This window comes from Mytilus californianus, unplaced genomic scaffold (assembly GCF_021869535.1).
Source record: "Mytilus californianus isolate M0D057914Y unplaced genomic scaffold, xbMytCali1.0.p SCAF_6, whole genome shotgun sequence".
NCBI classification, from domain to species: Eukaryota; Metazoa; Mollusca; class Bivalvia; order Mytilida; family Mytilidae; genus Mytilus; species Mytilus californianus.
The window spans coordinates 43,935,915-43,963,535 of NW_026262712.1; the positions used below are offsets into that span (position 1 = coordinate 43,935,915).

General features: G+C 31.3%; 1 protein-coding gene across 1 annotated transcript; it reads left to right on the plus strand.

Moving 5' to 3' along the window:
• The first annotated feature begins 3,705 nt into the window (after positions 1-3,705).
• On the plus strand, positions 3,706-26,769 carry LOC127704791 (WD repeat-containing protein 76-like). Its single transcript, XM_052209001.1, has 14 exons — positions 3,706-3,841; positions 6,576-6,758; positions 8,300-8,380; positions 9,284-9,360; positions 12,564-12,681; positions 13,713-13,861; positions 14,884-15,037; positions 15,985-16,149; positions 17,123-17,238; positions 18,262-18,363; positions 19,539-19,691; positions 21,360-21,410; positions 23,122-23,224; positions 24,025-26,769. Exons 1-14 carry the CDS (start codon positions 3,758-3,760, stop codon positions 24,172-24,174), a joined length of 1,686 nt encoding a protein of 561 aa, XP_052064961.1. The 5' UTR covers positions 3,706-3,757; the 3' UTR covers positions 24,175-26,769.
• Positions 26,770-27,621: the final 852 nt, after the last annotated feature.

Below are 27,621 nucleotides of genomic sequence, written 5' to 3' on the forward strand. Positions count from 1 at the left end.
TACTTTTTACAGAATTTCTTAATGTGTTGTGTTAAGACATTAAACAGTTTCCCGTGTACAAGATGTATAGTACTCTTCTACATGAACTGCATATTAAATTTAGAGATAACTTTTCGTACGAATTCAATTTGATCTTTCATCTTTCGGTCTGTTTATCAAAACATTTATGCAGTTTGTCCTAAAAATTTGCATTATCCATATATTATATCATGTCAAGCTAACTTAAAATAGCTTGGCTTGTCCTGGGGTCGACTAAATGTCAAAACCAAGTCACAATTTGTAAAAGTAAACCATTATACGTCAAAGTACGGCCTTCACTATGCCTGTTATTGTTTTGTACAACTTTTGTAATTTTTATTTTGATATTGATTAAATAAATTGACAATTTGATATTGATCAAATAAATTTACAATTAGCCAGGGCGTTGTCAGTTTATTTTCAATCTATGAGTTTGACTGCCCTCTGGTATCTTTCGCCCCTCTTTGACAATAACTAATTAGTGTCTTTAAATATCAGCTGTATCTGTACGAGGTTAAGAAACAGGTGTAATGCGAGCTTGAGCGAGCTATTACTCCTGTTTCGAGTCGAATACAAATACAGCTGATTTTTAATAAAGACACACAAGTTATATATTGTCTTTATCCTGCTTTTTGTACATTTATTTCAATGACAATCGTTGAATTTGTTTTTGAATATTCGACATGACTGAAATGAAAATTTGAGGATGAAATTTGAAAAAAATAGGCAGGACAGGAGTTTTGAGTAAAAAAAGGCAGGATGAGCAACTGGGTAAAAAAAAGGCAGGATGACAATTTGTGTAAAAAAATTCAGGATAAACTATTAAAAAAAAACAAGACCGAATAGAGTAAAAAAAAAAAGGAAGGACAGAGATTACAACTAAAAAAAAAAGCAGGACAAAATTTTTCATCCTAGCCCCCCTCCCCCATAAAAATCAAATGGTAGCTCCCTAAGTTATAATAAATGTGATAGTTAAACTATTTTTAGGTTATGATATAATATTTTGCATTGCACAGACCCCTATTTGTGAGTGGAGACTGTTCCTCGTTAGGTGGCACTCTGTATCATATTAATGTGGAGACGGTTCCTCGTTAGGTGGCACTCTGTATCATATTAATGTGGAGACGGTTCCTCGTTAGGTGGCACTCTGTATCATATTAATGTGGAGACGGTTCCTCGTTAGGTGGCACTCTGTATCATATTAATGTGGAGACGGTTCCTCGTTAGGTGGCACTCTGTATCATATTAATGTGGAGACGGTTCCTCGTTAGGTGGCACTCTGTATCATATTAATGTGGAGACGGTTCCTCGTTAGGTGGCACTCTGTATCATATTAAACTACTGTAATAATAAACTGAATAATGATAACAGAACCTAAATAAAAGTATCCAAAAAGTTTTTAAAAAATAATGAATAGTTCTTAAAAGATATTTATATGTAATTGCGTCCTTTCTCTCAAAATTACAAAATGTCACAAAAACATGAACTTATGATACCAATGTAAGGTTAAACATGTACACAAATGTATTCAGTGGTGAGCACGGCCACCGGACGAACATATGACCTTGAGGTCGAAAAAAAATAGCATCGATTTACAGATCGAGTTCAATTTTTTTTTTCATCTATCTATTGTTTTTAATTTATCAGTTAGTTTTTCAGTTTGAATAAATTCAAGTTGTCGTCTTGTTTCGAATACAAAAGATTAAACATGTTAACCTTGTGGGCAAATGCATGTAGTTTTTAACAATGAACTAATATCCCCAATCGTTGATCCTTTTATGTGGATGTGTGAAATAAAGTGACAATATCCTTTTTAGATTTTCAGCGGGAAATTCGTGTTAACTTTCTATTCACAATCAAATTTAAATCTAAGTTCCGAAATCCAAAATCATTTTAATACATGGTGTTTATATATCTCAACTTGTACGATTCGCTCGTGTATGTAACAACGTATTAGATTTTAGCGAGAGAAATTTATGTATTACTGAAAAATTATTACACCAGGGTTTTCGATATCTTAAACTAGTCAAAACATTTACTAAATTTTATCATCGGTATAAGGACATCATTCGTAAATATAACTCAACATGCAGACATCTTATACGTTCGGGTATTTCACATCCAATCTTTTATGGTAATATTCTTTACAAAGCACAAAAATGTCAGTATTCACCTCAAAGGCTAACAAAACCTTTAAACAGACTTATTAAGAAGAGGTATAGTTACGATACTGTTGTCAGGTCATTAAAGATTGCATATTTTGGCTTTAATATTGATTCACTTATATATAGGGTCTTTGCATCGGAATTAAACATATTTATTCTAAAACCAGTTGTTGGCATGACACGGGTTATGTTCTTCTCATATATTTTATGATGGTATATTACTAAACCCCTAACAGGAGGGATTGTGCCTGATATTCATATGATGAAGACATAATCTTTCAATCAGTTTAATTGAGGTCTGGAGCTGGCATGTCAGTAACTGCTAGTAGTCTGTTGTTATTTATGTATTATTGTCATTTTGTTTATTTTCTTTTGTTTCCTATTCTGATATCGGACTCGGACTTCTCTTGAACTGAGTTTTACTGTGCGTACTGGTGTGCGTTTGTTTTTTCTACATTGGCTAGAGGTATAGGGGGAGGGTTGAGATCTCAAAAAACATGTTTAACCCCGCCGCATTTTTGCGCCTTTCCCAAGTCAGGAGCCTCTGGCCTTTGTTAGTCTTGTATCATTTTTAATTTTAGTTTCTTGTGTATAATTTTGAGTTTAGTATGACGTCCATTATCACTGAACTAGTATACATAATTGTTTAGGGGCCAGCTGAAGGACGCCTCCGGGTGCGGGAGTTTCTCGCTGCATTGAAGACCCATTGGTGGCCTTCAGCTGTTGTCTGCTCTATGGTCGGGTTGTTGTCTCTTTGACACATTCTCCATTTCCATTCTCAATTTTATTCAGTTAATTGCTGTAATACTAATATTAATTTGTTTATTAAAGTGTGACATATTGATTGCAATAACAAGAATTAACACACAATATACGTAGTACATGCATACATAATAAAACAACCAAAACCCAGCCAAAAATCTGACTTACGAGACATATATACCAAATAACTATTTACAAATTAAGACAGCGTAAAAATAAAATAAAACATATGTCTTTTTCACAAAAGAATAATCACAAGTATAAATTAATTGATATGCTTCCGTACCTACATCAGGAATATGAAACCTATCCATTCAGTTTACCCTCACTTGTTTTTATGTCCAAACAATAAGAAATCTTTCATTTTCTCCTCAGTTTCATACCGATGAATCGATTTTTTTTATTATAGATCCTGGGACTATTATACTAGTATAATAGTCCCAGATAGATCATAGCAATTTTAAGAGAATTTTTCTTTAGTTGGCAATGTAATATTATCTTTAAAATTCATAGACTCAGTTTCATGATATGTTATGCTATAACCGTTTTGCTTACATCAAGGATTTGTATAGTCTCACTATACAAAATGAAATCCTTGCTTGCATGCACTTTATTTAAAGATAATTTAATTCTCACGGGTGAGATAATATGTGGTTCTTGTTAGAGGACGTGTGAGGTGTTCCTTTCTGTGGATATTGATACGAAAGAAAGAAGACTAAAAAAATGTTCCGAATGAAATCCGAAAGTACTGGCGGGAACTGTTTCATAACAATTTTTTGACGCGGTTTGTATAGTAAAGTTACACAAACAACATGCCAACCTCTGCAAATTTTTCCATGAAGAAAAGAAAAGCTGCAACATTATCTCCTCCCGTTGTTACTTCAAAGCGGAGCAAGGTGAGCGTAAAATCACATATATTGTACCAGTAATAATGCAGAAGTTTACTTATTTTTTATCAGTTTATGCAGGAACATGTTAGATATACTGTTCCCAGGTTTATGTTATGGTTGGGAACTTTTCTGAAATTATGCTTCAGTGCTCGTTTATTAGTTTGATCCTTGGCAGTCTTACAGAAGAACAATCTAAATCTAGCAACTTATTCATATTTAGAAAACTCTCTAACCAAAAGTTGCTGCTATATCATGATCATGATGACATGAAATAAAAAGGTCACAAAAGCATTTTTCTTTTTTATGCTAAATTTGATTTTTTTGCACTTAACATTTATATTCTAAATGGGTTCTCTAGCAGTTCTTAAGTTCTGTGCATGGACGACTTTCCAATTCATGAACTTTCTTATATACAGCCTATGTCAAAATTGTCAATATGTTGTTACATCACAATAAGAACAGGTTGTTTGATGACATTGTTTATGTGCGTGGGAGCTACCAAGCTTATAAAATGAACAGTGGAGATTTGGTAAATTATATATCATTTTGTAGAAACATGAAAATGATGAAGTAGCAAACATCTAATACTTGAAGTGTAACAGCTCCTTTATCAGTCAAGGATATAACTCCCAGTGTTCTCCCCAGGATTTTTGGATAGCACCAGGGTAACGTGTGAGGACAGCTTGTTGAAATATTTCATACAATTAGTTGTGTCTCATCACGTTGCGCCGCGACGCTTAGCTCTATTTCTAGTTACTGTAGTTTTTATGTCTCTTGTTTTGTTTTAATACTGTGGTACTGTGTTATTTAGACATTGAGTCAGAAAATTATTGGTAAAAAAGAAGTAAATCAAAAAACACTTTGTATACTTAACTATTAACATATACATGATATAATATAAGAATTGAGAAATGTATAATTGTCAATTATACGTAATGAGCCACCTTTATGTACAAAAAATGTACCTATCGGGTCAAGACACTGTTTGTGTACAAAGTATTTGCCGACTTGTGACAGGTCAGTGCTTGGGTTGTGAGTGAAGCCACAAAATAGTTATCTGTGATCATAAAGTTATGAACTCTTAATTAAAACATAAAAGAATCATGTTGCAAGTGTTAATTACATCGATTAAATCCAATCAACAAGGTTAACCTCATAAGGTAAATCGATCATGTGATGTAAACAATCTGTGTTGAACTGGTTTGAACTGGTCAAATTTCACCTGGAATTTTATACCGCACGGAAGAGATTTAACAAGTCATTTAAAACTTGACCGATTTAAGATTTTTTTACTGAAAGTTTTAGCACCACAGAGAAAAATTATACATCGCGGTAAGAACGATACCACCACGGTAAAAAATTATACATCGCGGGCCCGCGGTCCCTTAAGGGCCTGGGGAGAACACTGCCTCTATAGGGTTATTAGAGAAAAATAACATACATTTGTTATTGTGGACTAAAAAATCAAAGAACTGGGATAACATATGTATGTTACATGTTTCAAAGGGACAATATACATCATTAGTTTTGTTAAAATGTATACAAGTTTTATTGATATTAATTATATATAATTACTATTGTCTTTATGTATACTTAATTTTAGAAAGAAATGACACTTCATAGTTTGCCAATCATGCATAGTACACCTATGTTATTACAGAAAAAATATGCCTGTAATAACTAAAGGGTGTTATTGCAGCTTCTCTACATCACTCCAAAGCATTTGCTCAGACATACATCATGCTTAATTACAGTGTATTTGAATTTATTGTAAGAAATAATGATCAGAGCATGTAATGAGGTTCTGCGCAAGCTTCCCAGTAATTCCCAAGTGTCTCATATAATAAGTTACATGCCTTTAATAACTAAGCCTTGTTATTACAGCTAAGTTTGTCCCTTAAAAGCCTTGTCTAATTGATTTACCATGGTTAATGAAAAATGTATCAATTCAATTCAAAAATTAGTTATCAAGGCTATGCATTTAGTTTCTGCTCAAAGTTTAAAGAGTTCCCTAGAGCCCACTAAAAATTAAAATATTTATGACTTATTTTACAAATAACAAACATGTTTGAATGGTTTTACACTAGTAATTTTTTGGAGCCCTTTATAGCTTACTGTTCGGTGTGAGCCAAGGCTCCGTGCTGAAGACCATACTGTGACCTATAATGGTTTACTTTTATAAATCTTGAGAGTTGTCTCATTGGCACTCATACCACATCTTCTTATATCTATATATGTTATTACAGATTTTGAAAATTTAAGGATTAAAGAGAAGACAACTCATGAAAGTGTCTGTAATAACACATGCAAGTTATTTTCTGTAATAACCCTATAGAGTTATATCCTTGACTGTTTATTACACTTGAGAAGCTTTTCTGGCATATGAATACTGATTTAAACACACAGCCTGTCTTAAAAATGAAAGACAATATTCCAACATTTTCCTTATGTGTCCAAATTTTTTTTTGCAAAAACTTTCTATAAAAAAGAAGATCAGGTATGATAGCTAATGAGACAACTCTTCACAAGAGACCAAATGACACAGAATAGTTAGCATAGAGTTTTACTAGTCTAGGGCATGTGACTAATGGCTAAGGGTGCCTACTGAGGCACTAAAGCTATAAAAAAAAATTGGGACAATAAATCTCTTGTGCATGTCAAATGGTTGTGTATCTTATTTTCCAATATAAGATATTTCATTATACATGATGTAGTACAACAGCTTTACTTGACATTGCAGAAAGGAGACGAGGACACAAAACCAAAGAAGCTCGAACCAAAAGATTATAGAAAGAGACTTATTCCTAGAACCACTAAAATGTTGGATGTGAAAACAGAAGAGAAAATCTCAGTGAAAGAAGAAAATATTCCTGAGATTCAAGCTCCATTAGCTGTTCATGCTGATGAAAATGGCATTGATAATGTAAGATAAAATCTACAACTGTAAGGGGATTTAAAATATTAATTAACCATATACATGTATATAGTATACTGATATATTCATGATATGTACTTATGTAGTTGTAGTTGTAAGTAAAATAAACTACATGTATCTTTAACTGATTACATGCATATTTTGATATTTAATTTGTAAATGATTTTCTTGATAAATATGTATAATAAGTCATCCAGTAACAGTAGTTTAACATCATTTTTTGTAAATTTATACTATTTGAATTTGAAATTACTAGTACAAAATGCTAAATGTAGGTCATGAACATATATATATATATATCATGTATATAAAATGTTTTCTTATCCAAAGTTTTACATGATGTGCATGGAATTCATTTTTTGTAATGGTTTAAGATGAAATGGGCAAAAGAAATTATACCCTATTATATTTGATAGGCTTGGCAAGTTGAGCATGTTGATTGAAAACTTTTCCAATTTTTATTTCATATTTGAAAAAAATAATGTTTGTCAATATATATTAAATCTCCTATAGTGGCACATGAGCCCCTAAACTAACAAGTACATCAAAATATATACAATCAGAATAACAGAAAAAATACATCTGATAAGTCACATGAAAATCAGTGTCCACTTTTTATTAGCTCACCTGACCTGAAAGGTCAAGTGAGCTTTTCTCATCACTTGGCGTCCGTCATCCCACGTCGTCTGTTAACTTTTACAAAAATCTTTTCTGAAGCTAATGGCCCAAATTTAACCACACTTGGCCACAATCATCACTAGGGTATCTAGTTTAAAAAATGTGTCCGATGACCCTGCCTGCCAACCAACATGGCTGACATGGCTAAAAATAGAACATAGGGGTAAAATGCAGTTTTGGCTTATATCTCTGAAAATAAAGCATTTAGAGCAAATCTGACATGGGGTAAAAATGTTTATCAGGTTTAGATCTATCCATCTCCAAATCTTCAGACGAATCTGACAACCCATTGTTGGGTTGCTGCCCCTAAAATGATAATTTTAAGGAAATTTTGCAGTTTTTGGTTATTAACTTGAATATTATTATAGATAAAGATAAACTGTAAACAGCAATAATGTTCAGCAAAGTAAGACCTACAAATAAGTCAACATGACCAAAATTGTCAGTCGACCCCTTTAGGAGTTATTGACCTTTATAGTCAATTTATATCTCTGAAACTAAAGCATTTAGAGTAAATCTGACAGGTGGCAAAATTGTTCATCAGATTTTGATTTATCTGCCCTGAAATTTTCAGACAAATCTGACAACCCATTGTTGGGTTGCTGCCCCTGAGTTAGTAATTTTACGGAAATTTTACAGTTTTTTGTTATTATCTTAGATATCATTATAATATCTAATATCTAATACTATTAATTATGATTTTAACCTTATTTTACATGATTTCAAAAGCATCAGTAAATATAGGTGAGCGACGCAGGCACTTGAGAGCCTCTGGTTATTTGACTTTTCTATGTTCTTTCCTAAATTTCAGAATATAGACAATGTAACATTTATTTTTATATTGATTTAAGGGAGTAAGCAGTTATGAACAACTTCGACTGAAGAATCTTCAAGATAATGCTGACTTTTTTGCTAAACTGGGTATAACAGAGGTAATTATCATAAACAGTTTTCTAAGCAAACTAATTTCCTAATATTCTCTGTATAAAATATATAAACATGCATGATATTTAAATCAGATGATAACATATGTTATTTAAAAGGCCCCAAAAAATAATATTACATCTTTAAAATTTGTAAAAAATAGGGTAGGAAGGTAAGGATTTTTTTTTATATTACCATTTTTCTTTCTTTGAATAATTTGTCATATATACAAACAACCACAACCTATTTCTAAAACAAAGACTTCCCTCAGTTTGCACCAAAATATCATGTTTTTAATTGTAATCCAGTTGCAAACGTTACATTTAGTTTTCAGGATGAATTTACATGCATGTTAGATTGCCACATAGCCAAATGATATAATATGGCTAATGAAATTTATATTTACTCATATTATTCCTTATAGTTATAATGAACCAGTAAACGGTTATATCTGTAACCAATTTTCTATATACTTGTAAATTATCACGTTGTGATTGGTTAAACACCGTCACGTCTTGACCCCCTATGGATCCGTAGGGGGTTAGTAAATTTCATAGGGGGTTCATGACGTCACTCTACGAATCCATAGAGGGTAAGTAAAATCCATAGGGGACTACGGCCTCCCCCCGTATGGATTTTACTAACCCTCTATGGATCCGTAGGGGATCAGTAGCAAACCATATAACTTATACTGTAAATTCAGAAATTATTGCGATTTTGTCATTTTAGACTAAAATGTGATTGAAATTTTTGCGATATTGAGAAAAATATTGTTTATTTCATATAAAAAAATTCCAAAATGTGAGTTTAAATTATTGCGATTATAACCCTGTCGCATTTTTCCCAATAATAAAAACATCGCAATAATTTCTGAATTTACAGTAATGTATTGTTTACTTTTTCTGTTGTAGATGAAAACAGAGATAAAACAGTCAACAAAGCCCTCTAAAACAACTCAGCTTAAATCTAAGCCAGTGAAGAAGGAAAAGTATGATTCATAGTTCATATTAACCTAACTAGGCAATATGTTGCATGAATGATAAGTTACATAGCTCAGCATTTACATATATACATGACTACTTGTGAAAATTCCAATGGGGATTTTCATGATTTTAGTGCCTGAAAAAATTTTCAAATTATTCCATCTTTTCATGATTCTTTTTTCAAACCTTTATTTGTAGAAAGATGGTGCATGTAGCTAGTTTATGGTATAAAACCACTAATTCATAGCCCCATTGCTTTCTATGTTAAATTCTGCAATTTCAAGCATAAATGGCTACTTTGTCTTAAGTTCAAATAAAGTAGCAGTTATTTCATGTCAAAACTATACCTTATCCTGACTTGTGCTGAAAAATTCAACATACCTTTAATTGCATATTAGAGCGTACTGGTTCCCGGAAGTTTGATAGTACAAAAACAGGTACTTCTGATCTGAACAACAGGGCAAATGTGCCCTCCTATTAAAATTGTATATACTTCTTTATTATTAAAAAGAAATTTTCAACAAGGGTTCTACAGTGATCCCAAGTCCCCAAGCTTTCATTTGTTACCAAAACTACCCAAATATTCCACCTATTGACAAAGATACAGCTATGCGTAGGAACTATTTTGTTTAAAATATGTACTACTTTCTTGTATGTTCTTTCCGACCGGGCCTGAATTAGTGGTTCTATACCTATAACAGCACCTTACTTGTTATATTGACTTATGCTTGACTTAATTCCCTTCTATGATCTATTTCTAGCATAGAAAAACACATAAAGCTTTAGTCAAAACACAATATCACTGAATTCAAGCTCAAATTAGACTGGTAGTAACATATGCGTTATACAAAGAAAACTCTATATGGATACTAATAGTGACAGATATGACACTTTTTCAATCTTTACCAGTTCTTATTTGTTAATATCTACTCAAATAATAGTGTCCTTACATATTTGTCTAATTTTTATCAAAGATTCTTCCTTGAATATAAATACAGTGGTCCAAACATAAAAAAAAATAGATAATTTTGACCCCCCTTTTTTCTACATGTTGAAAAAGGAGAGTGATTTGGTAAAAACCATACTTTAATGTATAAACATGGATCAACAAGAGCAATATATGTATCTCCCAGCTAGACAATTTGCTAAACTGGTTATAAAATGCATTTCAAGTGAGATTTTGGAAATCCTATATAAGTATACATCAATTTCATTTGAAATAAATGATTCACTAAGAAACCCAATAAAATATGAACACTCACTAGATAATTTGACCAAAAGCAATATTTATACTATTAACTAGTCATAATATACATGTTTCATTGGTTTCAGTCTTAGGTAATGCAAAAATTTAAACTTCAGGTAAAATCTTAACTGTGTGCATGCTAAATGATCAAAAAAAGCTGAAATACCTTATTGTAGCAATTTTAGGGTTGTAATTTGACACCAACATAATTGTTACATAAAAAAAATAATGTAACATGATTACTGACAACAAATGTGACTAATTTTCATTGTAAAGGGTATGATTTCTAAAAATAGAATTTCACATGCCTTTCAGTAATAGGTATAAAACCACTAATTCATAGCCCCATTGCTTTCTATGTTAAATTCTGCAATTTCAAGCATAAATGGCTACTTTGTCTTAAGTTCAAATAAAGTAGCAGTTATTTCATGTCAAAACTATACCTTATCCTGACTTGTGCTGAAAAATTCAACATACCTTTAATTGCATATTAGAGCGTACTGGTTCCCGGAAGTTTGATAGTACAAAAACAGGTACTTCTGATCTGAACAACAGGGCAAATGTGCCCTCCTATTAAAATTGTATATACTTCTTTATTATTAAAAAGAAATTTTCAACAAGGGTTCTACAGTGATCCCAAGTCCCCAAGCTTTCATTTGTTACCAAAACTACCCAAATATTCCACCTATTGACAAAGATACAGCTATGCGTAGGAACTATTTTGTTTAAAATATGTACTACTTTCTTGTATGTTCTTTCCGACCGGGCCTGAATTAGTGGTTCTATACCTTATCAGTAAAACAACAAAAAAAAATGCTGTATTAGTATAACTGACATTTTGTGAATTTCTGTGTGAAGAATTGTAGGTGATGCTTTTAATAATTTGATAATTCAAATAAACTAGTTACAAAAATGTATAGATCAGTAACAATAAGCTGTACTAGTGTAATGTCCATATATATGTAAGTTATATGTATGTAGTTTTTATACGCCTTTTTACGGGACGTATTATGGTATACCGTTGTCCGTCCATCGTCAACATGTCGGACATTAACTCAAAAACGCTTTAACCAATTTGCATAAAACTTTGGTGAATTGTTTATATCTATTGATGTGAGCTCCCTTTCATTTTTTATAAATTTTAGATTTTACGTTTCCGAGTTATGGGGTTTTATTCATTAAAAAAGGGGGATTTTCCAGTTTTCAGACAATAACTCAAGAATGCTTTCACCAACTTGCAAGAAATTGTGGTGAATTGTTTATATCTATTGACATGATCTCCCTTTCGATTTTTATATCTTTTAGATTTTATGTTTCCGAGTTTTCAGACAAAAAGTCAAAAATTCTTTCAGCAGTTCTTATGAAACTTTGGTGAATTGTTTATATCTATTGATGTAAGCTCCGTTTAGAATTTTATAAATTTTTCATTTATCATTTCTGAGTTATGGGGTTTTATTCATTAAAAAAGGGGGGATTTTCCAGTTTTCTGACAATAACTCAAAAATGCTTTCAGCAATTCTCATAAAACTTTGATGAATTGTTTATATCTATTTATGTAAGCTCCCTTTACATTTTCATAAATTTCTAAAATGACATTGAGAATTAATTGAACTTTATTTGTTTATAGTCTGAGAACAGATTTACTAAGTATTGCGCAACAGCACAGTGTATTGCACAACAGCAAGAAATCTTTAATTGAACATAAATTCAATTCATATAACCAATTTCAAGTTCATTGACTACATTTATTCAGAAACCTATAATATGTCAAATATTTAAATATAATCCAAATTCAGACCTGTATCAAGCTTGAATATTGTGTCCATTTTTGCCCCAACTGTTCAGGGTTGGACCTCTGCGGGCGTATCCAGCTGCACTCAGCGAAGCAGTTTATTTTAAAGTTTGCACCAATCTTACCTTGTCTGTAATTTATATTTGTAATTATAAATTTTCAATTTTTAGGACAAAAGCTCCACCAGAGCCAAGAAGGACCAGTTTAAGAATAGCCAAAATGGATCCAGATGGTGCTCCTTTGCCGGAGGATTATTTTAAACAACCATTTGAACCTGTGGAAGAACATGTAATTATATCAGTCACATTTTCACTATATTACACACATGTCAACATGACAAAGCAAATGATTCATAATTTTTAGCCAAAAAAAAAAACATGTACAGGCTGGATCTTTAAAGCTATTCCAGAAATATTTCTTTTTAGAATTCAGATTTTTTTTATTTGAACTTTCCTCTTTATAAGAAAAAGAAATCTAAATGTTGAAAATATATATGAAGCAACATTTAATGTCCATTACATATTAAAGTTAATTTTGGCACTGTATTAGATGCTTAAGTTAATGAATTATGAAAAACTCATTTATAACTGTGATTAAATAAAAACAAAGATTGGAAGATATGAAAATTCATGTTGATAACTCTTACCAAAGCAAAAAAATATTGTTATGGTAAAACTTACATTGACAACCTGTGGAGGTTTATATTGTCCCCATTCGTTTGCAGAAATAACAAGATGCACTTTATTTGACAGTTTTCGATGGAATACTATAATGTTTTCAAAGACTCACAGCAAGTCTTTTGATTTACTCCAAGCACCCAATTTATGGAAAGTAAACTTGTTGAATCAACAAATAGTTATCTCAGCAAATTCAGATAAACAGCATGATCAAACAAATGATAAATAATTATAGAATAGAAATTAAACAAAATACAAAAAAAAATCTATCTTGTTTATTATGACTTGTAGTTCAAAGTGCGGAGACATGGCATAAAGACAAAAATAATGCCACTTAAGAAAATGAAAGAAAGTAAAGAAGAGAAAGTTAATTATTTTGATAGGGTATGTAAAAAATTTATAAAGGAAAACATTAATGAAGAGAAATTATAAAAAATGGAAGTTTACATTTCTGATGTACTTTCAAACATTTCTAAAGTAGACACTTTTTCTTTATGTTAACTGTGCTATAAAAAAAAGACTAGTCCTAACAGAGTATCTTTAAGACTATTATCAAGGCAAAACACAAGGAAATAATTCTGAGCCTGGTGTTATCAAATATTTTGTCTTATAGGAGTAATTTCATAATGATTTTTTTTCCAGCCGAGAAAACCATCAGGACCTTTAGAGATGGCAGAATATCTTGGATTTAACAGTTCCGATTCTGAACATGAGGACTTGTTGGCTAAAATGAAAGGCTGCTTTAAATGTAAGATAGAGAAATCAACCGAGGACAAAACATCATTTGATAGGTAAGAACAGACATGAAAAATTGGGGCTATTCCATTAAAATGTATGCGGGAGGGTAGGAAGAGAAGTTTAATTATTGAATGTTGGTCATGGGTATTTTTTTCAGTATACATCTATTACCATTATGCAAAATTATATAAAAATGGTCCTTGGTTGTAGGGATATTTTGGAAGAATCTTCCTACCCTCCCACATACATTTTAATGGAATAGCCCTGATGATTAAGAAAGAATTTTAATATTCATTAGTTTCAATAGACATGACACACTGAGAACTGTTAATAACAATTACTTTATTTTAATTTTAAATTTAGATGTTGATAAGGCTACTACAAAATTTTTTACCTGGCTTTTTAATGTAAAAGATTTTGATTAAGCTTTTCACAATTGGTCATTTTTGACCAATTATGTTTTGTAAAAGATTTCACTCTTTTCCCATTTAAAGGACCTTTCAGAGATAAAACATTTATCATTTCTTTATGGCATCATTTTACAAACAACTGTTGACGTCTCAGATTTTTTCTGAGGTATATATTAATGTGTGATTTACCTGATTGATTAAAATTATCTCCCTTTAAGAATGTGTGTAGGTTTACACATGGACAAGGAGGATATTCAAGTCTTCCCTTAAACTATGTAAGGTGATTTATTACAGTGGCACTATTTCTATTCAACTTTTCAAAAATGTTTTTGTTTGCCTACAACATTTTAAGTTTTGTGAAATGAGACAAAATATGGAAATGTTTTATCAGAACTGAAAACATGGAAAAGTAATACTAGTTTATAAAATTGAAAAACAAGAAGTGACAAAAATAAGATATTTGACAGAACAACAGACTCCTACTACAAAAAATAGACATATAACATGTATAGAGAAAAACAATAAACGAGGAACCTTTATCCAATGAAAATTTTGGAGTTGGTGAAAATTGAAAATAAAGCGCGCTTTTAGTTGTTTTTACCTTTTTTCAAAATTGTTTTTGAAATTGAGTGATTGTAATCAGAAATTTTATGTTTCATTTTCAGTTATGTGAAGAACTTAAGTAATCTGAAGATAAACATGGAACGAGTAGCTAAGGTTGTACCAAACAGAGTATTCTCCCTTGACATTCATCCAACTAACACCAAACTAATAACAGCAGCTGGTGACAAGTGGGGATTCTTAGGAATCTGGGATGTGGTAAGTTATTATGATTAACATGAGATATACTGTGGAGTCATTTATTTTATGGGTGCCAATTTTTGTGGATCGAAGAAAAATTGTATTTCCGTGGATATTTGATTTCATGGTCTTGCAATAGCCTGCATCCAAGTCCATGAAAAATGTTGAACATTAAAGTTTGTGGTTCACCTTAACCCATGAAATCAATGAAATATAATGAATCCACAGTAAGCCATTGAGATAGTAACTCTACAATTTGTAGTTATAAGCAGTCTTGCAGAACAAGATTGCAACAACCTTACAGCACATAGTTGAAAACCAATTAAAAACTGGACTTCACATTGAGGCCATCTGATCTTGACCAATTTTAAAGATGCAAAAGATTGTAAACATGAAAACATGAAAATACATTAATGGTTCCAATGTTACTGCAACAGATGTGCACACCAACAATTAATGTCTTCAGTGATGCTTAAGTCCAAAAACTTCAAACATTAGAGAGCTAATTATTTAATCAGAAAGGACAAAAATTAATCTTTAAAAATTTTAGGCAATACATGTTCATCAGACCACACCAGACACAAATACCCAACTCCTAAATGATGCATAATCCAACTGATAATTTTTATCTGTGCAAAACAAATTTTATATTCATGTATGTTATAAAAAAAATATTCATCTCCATTTAGTTTATTACAATATAAAAATAAGGAGATGTGGTATGATTGCCAATGAGACAACTATTTACCAAAGTTCAAATGAAGTGGATGTAAGCAATTTGCAAGACTAGATCCATCTGAAGATTTGTGTGTTACTTCTAAAATGCCAGAAAGAAATTTAGCACTTCAATTTGTGTGGTTACTCCTTAAATGCCAGGAAGAAAAATTTAGCAGTTCAGGTCCTTGTAACTGCTCAATATTTAAATACTGAAACTGATGATAACCCACCATATTTTGTATTTTCAGATGGCAGGAAGAGAGTTCCAGACAGATGGTGTTGTTGTGTATACACCACATTCTCGACCAATCAACTGTCTCAAATTCTCACTACATAAACAAAATCAACTGTATTCCTGTAGTTATGATGGAACTGTTAGATGCTGTGATTTACAAAAAAGTGTCTTTGATGAGGTTTGTTTCATTATAAAATGAATTAAAGATTGAATATGTGATATATCTTTTATATTAAAATGATATTTCTTGTAAAGTCTTGGCATTGATCTAATTTCACTTATAATACTTTGCATCAGCTTATTGACTTACTGTAATCGGGCTTGTATAGTTCGCACTGGTACATAGTCCGCACCCCCTTCACCCCACGAAATTTCAGGTAAAAAAAACTTTTTGTAACTGTTAGAAAAGGTCTTATGAAACTCCGGTAATTTTAAATCGTGTGTGGTCGTTTGCAGTATTTTCTTGGAAAAACCTATTTTCCATCACCAAACAGAAGCTGAAACTGTTTGTAAATGGTTCTAAAACACTTCACGCTGGTTAAAATATGTTTTAATCACACAAAAAACAATTTAGAAACTTGTGTATGTTTAAACCGGAAGTTTGAAAAGCACGTGTAAAAGATGAAAAAACCTGGTGAGAGTCAAAATCTGTACATAATAGATATCAATATAATACGACTTTGAAAGTAAAACAGTTCCCTCCTGATGTAAAACAGTGTTTAATATATCTATCACATTAATGGTCATTTTAAAGAAACAATAATCCTGATCATTATTTTATTCTCACTGGCATTATAGCAGCCAAAAATGTTCATCAAGTGCATTTTATATCATTGCATGATTCAGTAATTCATTGCTGAACTAGTATAAAAGAATGGTTTTCATATCAATTACACGTAATATAAGGCGTATAAAAAGAATAAATAAATCTGTTGTCACTCATGGGAAGTACCAAAAGTAACAGCTCAAAACAGGTTACCTTTTAAGAAAGGTTCTGAAAAATTACAATTTCGAACAAATTATATAGAGAAAACTTTTGGGATGGTTTAAAAGTGACTGTTAGAGGCCAGTGATTGCTGAAACAAGGTTGCTTTTAAGGCAGGATTGACTATATTATTAGAATGGCTAACAGGAATTGTAATATTTTGCAGATTTATTCCACACCTGATGAAGTACTGTTGAAGAGTTTTGACTTTATGACTGCTGATACATTACTTGTGGCCCAACAAGATGGTTGTATTGCCATGGTAGATACAAGGACCTCTAGGTAATAAAAAATAGTCTATAATGAAAATAATAGATATAATATATCCTACGGTAAGAATGTCATGACATTTTTATACTTTTGTATTTCTTCCAGCAGGAAGAAGTACACTGCCAGAAAGGATTCACTGTTACACTTTTCCCTCTTTGCCGTGTTTAAAATACAAATCCTGTGTCCACTTTTAACTTACAAAGATCTGAAAACACTCTGTTCTACTTTCTGTTCTGATAACTTTCATATTAACAAATGAAATGTCTGCCTCTTCTACTTTCTGTTCTGATAACTTTTTTATCAAGCAATGAAATATCTGGCTCCAAATGTTTGAAGGTGTGTATCAATACGACAAAACTTTAGGATCCAGAAAGGTTGTTTAAACAGAAATTAGTATTGAGTGTTTTAATATTAGAATCTTAAAGAAAAATGTGGTCACAGAATCTGTATTTTAATCAGATTGAGCCATAACCAAAACTTGTTAATTTCTTTATTTTCAGACCACTTGGTGTTAAGTTTTTGATTGACTGAAATAAAAAACAAGGTTACAAATATTAAAGAAAATCTTTTGAAAATTATGATCTAAACAGTCATAAGATCATATTTAATGTCAATATCAAGGACTGTATTTATGATTTAAACTCAGAATTTCTTTTTACAAAATGCTGTGTGTGTGTGTGTTTTACCATACTTCTCTGACTCAAGAAAATTATTGTACTAAAAATTACACAAGTTATAAGATGTGTTTGCATCAGTCTGTTCTACCAACAATTTTACAGACAAAGGGAAATAACTCAATTCACACTATATCCTTAATTTAAAATTTTAATTTCAATTTGCAAATTTCAAACAATCTTACATTATTTTATTTTATGAAAGTGTCATTCATATTCCATACAAATACACAGCTTTGATTTATATTATACATTGTAGATTCTTCCTCCAGTGGAATATATTTGAAAATTATTGGTCACAAGTGTAAAGTAACCATTACATCTACTGCAAACAAAATAGAAAATTATTTTATCATTTTAGAAGTACTGCAGAAAACTTGTACCAATTGCACCAGAAATCTCTACGTTCTGTCAGTGTACATCCTTTACAGGACAATATCTTCTGTACCAGTAGTACAGACGCGTAAGTATACTTGATAATGACTTAAGATTGCCTGTTTATTTGCAGTTATGATTATAAAGTCCTTTGTCAGACAACAAATAATAGAATTTGCATTTAAACTCTGAATTGTTAGCAGTTCCTTCTTCTGCTCCTTTATAATTAATGGTTTGGATTACTGTAAATTAAGAAATTATTGTGTGCATTTATTATTGCGATTTTGTCATTTTAGACTAAAATGCGATTTTGATTTTTGCAATATTGAGAAAATTCCTGTTAAATTCATATAAAAAATTTCAAAATGCGAGTTTAAATTATTGCGATCATAACCCTGTCGCATTTTTCTCAATAACAAAAACATCGCAATAATTTGTGAATTTACATGTACAGTAGTTAGATATATAAAAATGAGGAGATTTGGTATGTTTTCAAATGAGACTACTATCTACTACAGGCTAAGGAATAAAGATTTAAACATCTTATAGGTCACTGTACAGCTTTCATCAATGAGCAAAACCCACATCAGGCATGACAAAAATGTGAATCAAATTGAATGGCAAAACCCACATCAGACATAACAAAAATGTGAATCAAATTGAATGGCAAAACCAACAGTCTGATTTATACTGAAAACAATAAATATAGAAAATAAATTAAATGACAGCATCCAACAATGATCATTGAATTAAGGTCCCTGACTTAGACTAGCCTCAAAAAGAATGCGTTTGTGTTGGCATTATACATTATACATATTTGTGAGCACTCAAACTGTAAAATTCAATAAGAAAGGGCTTACCATTGTCCAAAAGGTAATGCTTAGCTTATAAGTAAAATTCCAACTTTATTATTTATCTTTGAAGACTGGTATGATGCAAATAAAAAAGAAAAAACGAAAGAGTGTTGTACTTGTGATAAACTGGTTATTTATGAGTATTTTTTTTTAGCTTGTTGTCCCATTTAATTCCACCCAATGTCCTTCCTTTCCATTTTTTACCTAGAAAACTTTGTAACACTTATTCGGTTTTAATTAAAATAAAAAAAATGTTCATGTATACAATGTTACGAACTTTTTTCGCTGGTTAGGGACAATGAAATTTTCAAACATTTGGTTTTTTATGTCAAATGTTTTCTTTAACACAACGAATAAAACAGGAAACATTTTATTTTCTCTATAAGCGTTTAAACTCTTAATTTTTTAGCACTGTTTGTATTTGGGATATAAGAAAGCTGAAAGAAAAAGGGAAGAGTCAATCTTTAGATGAATTGAGTCATGATAAAACAATAAACAGTGCTTACTTCTCACCAGTGACAGGAAACTTCATCCTATCAACATCTCTGGATGACAGAATAAGGTTGGTAAATACTAGCATGATGATACTGTGAAAGTATTATTGATCATTTTGTTATCGATATTCTTATTGGTGGGGTTCCCTCAGCCTCCAACAAGAAATTTAGAACCTAACTGAATACATATGTGTTTAATAGTATATATGTTGGGTTTTAAAACCAAAAACAACAAAAACTTGCACAGTACTTCATGCAAATTTCTTTATTAACAACTGATTTCACAGGTCTGTCTTTGTCTCCTGTAACGTGTAAGCTCAGTTTTGCTTGACAACTGCTTGACAACTAGGGGTTTACGAATTGCAATTCTAGAATGTATGATCAAGTCTGTTAAAGAGTGAACATAAAATTATTTCTGTTGAGAATGATGCCAAATATTTTAACAGTTGAGATTATTCATTTATTTTGTGTAAAGACACACAAGTAGTTCTAAAGTTGATAAGGTACAGTGTTATGAAAGAATCTTGAAAAAAACAGGAATCATCTGAATTTTATGCTTCTAGATGAAGATTGAACTCCATTAATATATTATTGTTGACTAAGTCTAGGATGATTTTTCATGGTTTTAAATTATTATATTGATAAGGGCTATTCCATTTAAATGTATGTGGGAGGGTAGGAAGGGACTTTCAAAATATCCCTACAACCAAGAACCATTTTTGTTGAGCCTTCGACTTTAGTCGAAATAGCGAGACATAGCGATCCTACATTCCGTCGACGTCGTCGGCTGCGTCCACAAATATTCACTCTGTGGTTAAAGTTTTTCAAATTTTAATAACTTTCTTAAACTATCCTGTATTTCTACCAAACTTGGACAGAAGCTTGTTTATGATCATAAGATAGTATCCAGAAGTAAATTTTGTAAAAATAAAATTCCATTTTTTCTGTATTTTACTTATAAATGGACTTAATTTTTCTGCCGGGAAATATTACATTCACTCTGGTTCAAGTTTTTAAAATTTTAATAACTTTCTTAAACTATCCTGGGTTTGTACCAAACATGGACAGAAGCTTGTTTATGATCATAAGATAGTATCCAGAAGTAAATTTTGTAAAAAAATAAATCCATTTTTCCTTATTTTACTTTTAAATGGACTTAGATTTTCTGCCATGAAACAACACATTCAATCTGTGGTTAAAGTTTTTAAAATTTTAATAACTTTCTTATACTATTTTGGATTTGTACCAAACTTGGACGGAAGCTTGTTTATGATCAAATGCTAGTATCTAGAAGGAAATTTTGTTTTCTTCCAGTTAACATTACATTCAGTCTGCAGTTAAAGTTTTGAAACATTTATTAGATTCATAAACTATCCTGGATTTTTACCAAACTTGGACAGAAGCTTCTCACAATCAAAAGATAGTATCAAGAGGAATATTTTTATTGATTTACGTCCTCATTTTTGTTGAGCCTGCGGTTAACAGAAAAAGTAGGCGAGACACTGGGTTCCGCGGAACCCTTACGAATTTTTTAGATAATTTTGCATAATGGTAATAGACGCGTACTGAAAAAAGACCCATGACCCACAGTCAATAACTAAACTTCCCTTCCTACCCTCCCACATACATTTTAATGGAATAGCCCTAATCATTTCATATTCTCTAATGAAGATCAATAGTTTTGAACGATTTTTATGGCATCATCAATTATTCAGTTCTATTTTTGTATATTTCAGAATATTCAACAGTGAAAATCTCTCCGATTGTAAAAAAGAACACAGCATTATGTAAGTTTGTTATACTTGGATGTTTTGACATATATAAGACATACAATAGCTTTTTTTTACCCAAAAATATTACAACTAGAATTGATTTAAGAGATCGATACTATTCATGACTTGCAAATATTCTTTAGTTTAAGATTTTGTGTGATTTATTTAAAAAAAAAAAAAAAAGACCAATTTTTTCCTGACTTTCAGGTACATAAATATTTTTTTTTATTCCTTTTAAGCAGTCCTGGGCGTTACATAAACAAGTAACTTTTTTTAGTTACTTACATGTATATAGGTAATTTTTGTTTTTAAAGAATATAAAATTACTCAATAGAGTTATTTTAAATTGTAATAGAAGCATGGACTTAATGTAGTTTTCATGAATTTTTACATCATTTTATATCATAAAATTAAGAATTTATTAGATTTGAGAGGAGTTTAGACATAAAGGGTTACTTTAAAAATAATGACAAAAATGTTACTTGAATAAGTTATTTTATACATCTTTGAAAGAATTATTAATAACACTTATATAAGGAACATATGTAATTGTTTTCCGTTACAAATCATAAATAACTTCAAGTCTGAATTAATTCACAAGTTTCTATCTATTTATATCTGTCTACCTTCAAGATTTTCACAGAAAACGATATTTTAATAGTCCCAAGGAGAGCAATCTTTGACCCGGAAGCGTCAATATGAAAGATAAGTGCATCAGAAAGGCAATTAGTGTTTCAGGATTAGATTTTATATTTCATGGGAAAAATAACCAGATGACTGTAAAAATTTGTTAAAACTAGTAAAATCTGTATAATTTAAAAAAAATTATATTTAGAAAAGTTACTTATATAAGTAACTTTTAAAATAGCCTCGTTTTCAACATAACTTGTATAGGTAATTTTAAAAGTTACTTGTTTAAGTAATGCCCCTGACTGTTAAGAATTGTGGATAAATCCCCCATTTGCAATGACACACTGTAGTGGCCACTATATATCAGACTTGCCAACTATCCCCATTTATGTGGATATCCCCCATGAGAGGTGTTGACCTCAATTTTGAAATTCTGTATTATATAAACTGAACACCTCAAAACAGGCATTCAAATGAGTTAAAAGGGTATCTAAGCACATACATACTCATCCAAACCATAAAGAAGTTGATTAAAAACACTTGTGACAATATAAGAGCATTATCTCCTTTTGCCTTTAAATCCAAATGGAGTTTTTTGAATAGTTGGCATGCATGTATATATATTTTTAGGTAAAGACATTACGTTTGAACTCGCTGCATTTGTTTGCACCTGTCCTAAGTCAGGAACCTGATGTTCAGTGGTTGTTGTTTGTTCATATGGTTCATGAGTGTTTCTCGTTTCTCGTTTTTTATATAGATTAGACGTTGGTTTTTTCATGTTTGAATGATTTTACACTAGTCATTTTTGGGGCCCTTTATAGCTTGCTGTTCGGTGTGAGCCAAGGCTCTGTGTTGAAGGCTGTACTTTGACCTATAATGGTTTACTTTTATAAATTGTGACTTGGATGGAGAGTTGTCTCATTGGCACTCATACCACATCTTCTCATATCTAATTAATACAAATATATAACACTCAAATTAAAATCGTTATATTTGCTGGAATTTTATTTTAAAATTTGAATATGTTACATATAACTAAACAGGAGTGTATTAGCTTTTAAATGTATATTATAATGTACATTATTTTGCATTGCAGACATGACAATCATACAGGGAGATGGCTGACAGGTTTTAGAGCTACTTGGCACCCTACAAGAGAGGACCTGTTTACTGTGGGCAGTATGTCAAGACCAAGACAGGTAAAATGCAAAAACAAAATCCTTCTCGCTTTTTTGTGAAGCCTGCAACATTTAGTCACCAAATGTTGTAAATTTTTAGGTTCAGTCTGTGTTTGAACATTTTTCAATACATTTGTCAAACCTTCATGGAATTTTATGAAACTTGGTCAGAAGCTTTTGTATGATCAAAATACAGTATCCAGAATAACATTTGGAAAAAATAAAAAATCTTTATTTTTCTGATATATGGACTGAGTTTTAGTTTACATTTAACATTAAGATACAGTCTATGGTTAAAGTTTTGCAGACATCTATTACTGTGTCAAACCGTCATGGAATTTTATGAAACTTGGACAGAAACTAATATGATTAAAAGACCCTAATTTACACACGACAGATTAAACAAATATGGCTTAAAGAGGCATAAGCTATGATTTAGACGAGAGAAAAAAGATATTTATTAAAATCAATGACATGAAATTAAACACAGCTAGAAAAATAGTTTGTTATATGAATGCATGTGCTTGTCAGTATATTTCTATTTATGTTTACATTGAGTTATATGATCATCTGCAGTCTTTTTTGTAATCTCAATGGTTTTTGAGATGGCATCTAGTCTAAAATACACATGAAATTCTGATCCACTACTGTGAGTAGACGGATTGATAATTGTATCTTTTGGGCTTTATGTAATTTGGATGTACGTTTTAGTAGGTCATAAAACAACTGTTAAAATTTAAGTCAAATCAGTGAACATGAACTTGACAGCTAATTTCTCTTTAAATAATTTCCAATTTAAATATATAGATATTGCATTATAGATTGATGTTTATGGTGTAAATGGCAGAAAGGTGTTAGCTATGAAAGATGAAGAATACCTTGGATCTGTATGTTCGTTAACTGTGCTTGGTCGTAACCAAGACGTTATGGTTGGAGCTAACTCTAGTGGAAAATTACATGTATTTAAATAACGATGAAGGCATGTCTGGTTACACGGGTCAATTGTTATTCTTTATTTACACAAGTTATATTTTACAAGTTCTACAATTGGTTGAAATAAATAGACCATTTGCATATTACTTAAGTTGATTCTAAAATTATGAGTTATTTTAACAGAAAAAGAAATTGGGTTACCACTTATGCAAACCTAAGGTAGGACGCAAAGGACATATAGTGTGTCTGACCATTTGAAATATTCACTTTTGTAAGTGCTTTAAAAATGTAAATATGTCCAACTCTCATTTCAAAGTCATTTTGATTTTAAAGAAATACAATGAAACCGTTTTTGAAAATTAAAGATCTTTATGCAATGTATAGTTATCTCCCTTGCCTCTAGCTTGTTTTTAAAATTGCATTACTCATCACAGATTTTAGGGAAGGCTTACTGTAAACCAACTAATTTTTGCAAGCAATTTATTTTCGCGACTTTTGCTAGACAATAACGCAAATATAAATCGTCGCAAATATGTATAACTTGGATTTTCATCAAGTTAATTTGAAAATCGCGAAAATAAATCGCCGCGTAATGGAGTAGAAAGGGCTTAACGCAAAATAAAGTATCCGCGAAAATAAGGTGGTTTACAGTATTTGTTTCTTTAGGACAAGGACAAATATATAATAGTGCGATAAGTTTGTGTAGTTATGAACATTAATCAAGTACACATGTCAATCTACCAGGATTCAGCATGCTCTTTATTTTCCTTATTCAATGACTACTCCATTGTTACTCAGTAGTTTAAAACTAGTTAGTACTTTAGGCTGATAACTTTATTCATGCATGCATGTACATCTGGAAAGATCTATTTTTTAACAGATTGAATAATGTAACTTGCATCCTCTGGTAGGAATGCAGTGACAGTTAACCGAAGTATTTCCCGTGTTAAAAGTACAAGTAGTAGAATCAACTTTGTATAGTCATGTGACCAGGTTATTAATTAGTTATTCATTTCATTGTTATTCCATATACCTTTGTGTTCAAGAAGATGTATTTTCTTAAATGAATATTTCATTTAAAAAGTGGACATATTGATGTTTTCATGTAACTTGGTTTTTGAAAAATAGAATATTGTTATCATTTCAAACATTGTCCCAATTGTTTTTGTTTTTTTAAAAACAAGGGTAATATTAACCATTTTAAAATATTAGAAATAAGTACATTGTATGAATAGAATTTTGGGGTATTAAAGCATTTATATATTTACTGTTATACAATAAAAAAAGTTATTACATGGTATGAGTAGAATCTTAGATCATGTGTGATAAAACATAAAAGCCAGTGATATTGTCTATGTATAAATAAACATCATTGTCTTGTAAATTTTTATATGTAAATGTTAGTGTATATAATGTGTTCATTTTTTAACAGAATAAATTATTCTGTTGAAAAGGTGCTATGTACATTTTTATTATGTTTTACATCAATTTTAATCATTTTGATTTTTTCTTTTCATCACTAACAAGAGCCTATAGTCATGAAATTTTACTCAGTGCTTGGAGAAACAAAATGTTTGCTCCAAACACCAAATCCAGTACTTTTATTGGTTAAATTCTGTGTACAATATGTTTACTCTAAATGTCCTTGACCGCAAGGCCAGAACATATTAAGTCTGTTTCAAGTATAATATGCAAACTGTTGATTTATCTGAAGTACACTGCTTTAAGTCTGTCGAGGTGGACATAGTCTTTTTGATTTTGGTCAACTCTGTCTCATTTCTTGATAGAAAATATATTTAAGTAAGAAAGTGGTATGTTGATGAAAAGAATAATTTGATGAAGAAGAAAGCTCTTTAAAACATGAGGATTGAGGTTCAAAATAAGGATTGAGTCCAGGCCCATAGCCAGGAATTTTCAAAGGGGGGTTACATCAACTCAGGTCAAAAAAGATCTCAACTTAGATAGTCACAATTCAAACAGACGGCAACTTTAATAGTGCTTATTTGTTTTCAAAAGAGGGTTCGTACGAATCCCTCAAACACCCCTGGCCATGGGCCTGGATCCATAGACTTTAATCATGTCTACTTTTCATTTTGGCAGATAGGGCTAATGAAAATTTCATAATCATTACATGCATAATGTTTCTCTGAAGTAGTGGCTACCAAAAGTCAACCACTGCTTAGAAGTTGACAGTTGTATAGTTTTAGTAATTATTGGTGACCTTCGGCTGTTTTCTGCTCTTTGGTAGGGTTGTTGTCTCTTTGACACGTTCCCCATTTCCATTCTCAATTTTATAATCTCGCACCAAATTGTGTTCAGATAATATACATTCAATCACAAAACAAACATTGATGTCTCTAGGTTTGAAATCATTTTTGTGAGTCTTACTTCAAATTAGCAGTGGTCCGAGGTCCGGGACCTATCAGATTTAGGGTCGGACTTCCGATTTGGTTATAAGCTGCACCAGACGGACTTTAGATTTTCAAGTTTCAGAAAACATATATGATGAATTTCTGTATGAAACACTTTGTTATAACTTGTAAATTGATGTGATAATGAGTCACAATAAATTAGCTTTAGTGAAAGGGACACAAAATCTTAAAATTGATCCAATCAAAAGTCAATATTTGGACCTTTCAAAGGTCAAAAAAGATCTCAACTTAGATAGTCACAATTCAAACAGACGGCAACTTTAATAGTGCTTATTTGTTTTCAAAAGAGGGTTCGTACGAATCCCTCAAACACCCCTGGCCATGGGCCTGGATCCATAGACTTTAATCATGTCTACTTTTCATTTTGGCAGATAGGGCTAATGAAAATTTCATAATCATTACATGCATAATGTTTCTCTGAAGTAGTGGCTACCAAAAGTCAACCACTGCTTAGAAGTTGACAGTTGTATAGTTTTAGTAATTATTGGTGACCTTCGGCTGTTTTCTGCTCTTTGGTAGGGTTGTTGTCTCTTTGACACGTTCCCCATTTCCATTCTCAATTTTATAATCTCGCACCAAATTGTGTTCAGATAATATACATTCAATCACAAAACAAACATTGATGTCTCTAGGTTTGAAATCATTTTTGTGAGTCTTACTTCAAATTAGCAGTGGTCCGAGGTCCGGGACCTATCAGATTTAGGGTCGGACTTCCGATTTGGTTATAAGCTGCACCAGACAGACTTTAGATTTTCAAGTTTCAGAAAACATATATGATGAATTTCTGTATGAAACACTTTGTTATAACTTGTAAATTGATGTGATAATGAGTCACAATAAATTAGCTTTAGTGAAAGGGACACAAAATCTTAAAATTGATCCAATCAAAAGTCAATATTTGGACCTTTCATCCTAAGGTGTGGACCTTCCGCTTTACTGTTGTAAATGTGACTTTTCAGTGAAAAATGTTAATTTTAACCCCTGCATCTGCATTGTTTAAAAACCCTATTTTGACAGAATTAATTGATTTATATTGTACTGTACATGTGAATA

Bases quoted from the DNA above. Each gene is read 5' to 3' on its own strand.
- LOC127704791 (XM_052209001.1), top strand. From the start codon at position 3,758: ATGCCAACCTCTGCAAATTTTTCCATGAAGAAAAGAAAAGCTGCAACA. The intron at 12,682-13,712 runs GTAATTATATCA...TTTTTTTTCCAG, and splicing joins TTGAACCTGTGGAAGAACAT to CCGAGAAAACCATCAGGACC. The intron at 15,038-15,984 runs GTAAGTTATTAT...TTGTATTTTCAG, and splicing joins TCTTAGGAATCTGGGATGTG to ATGGCAGGAAGAGAGTTCCA.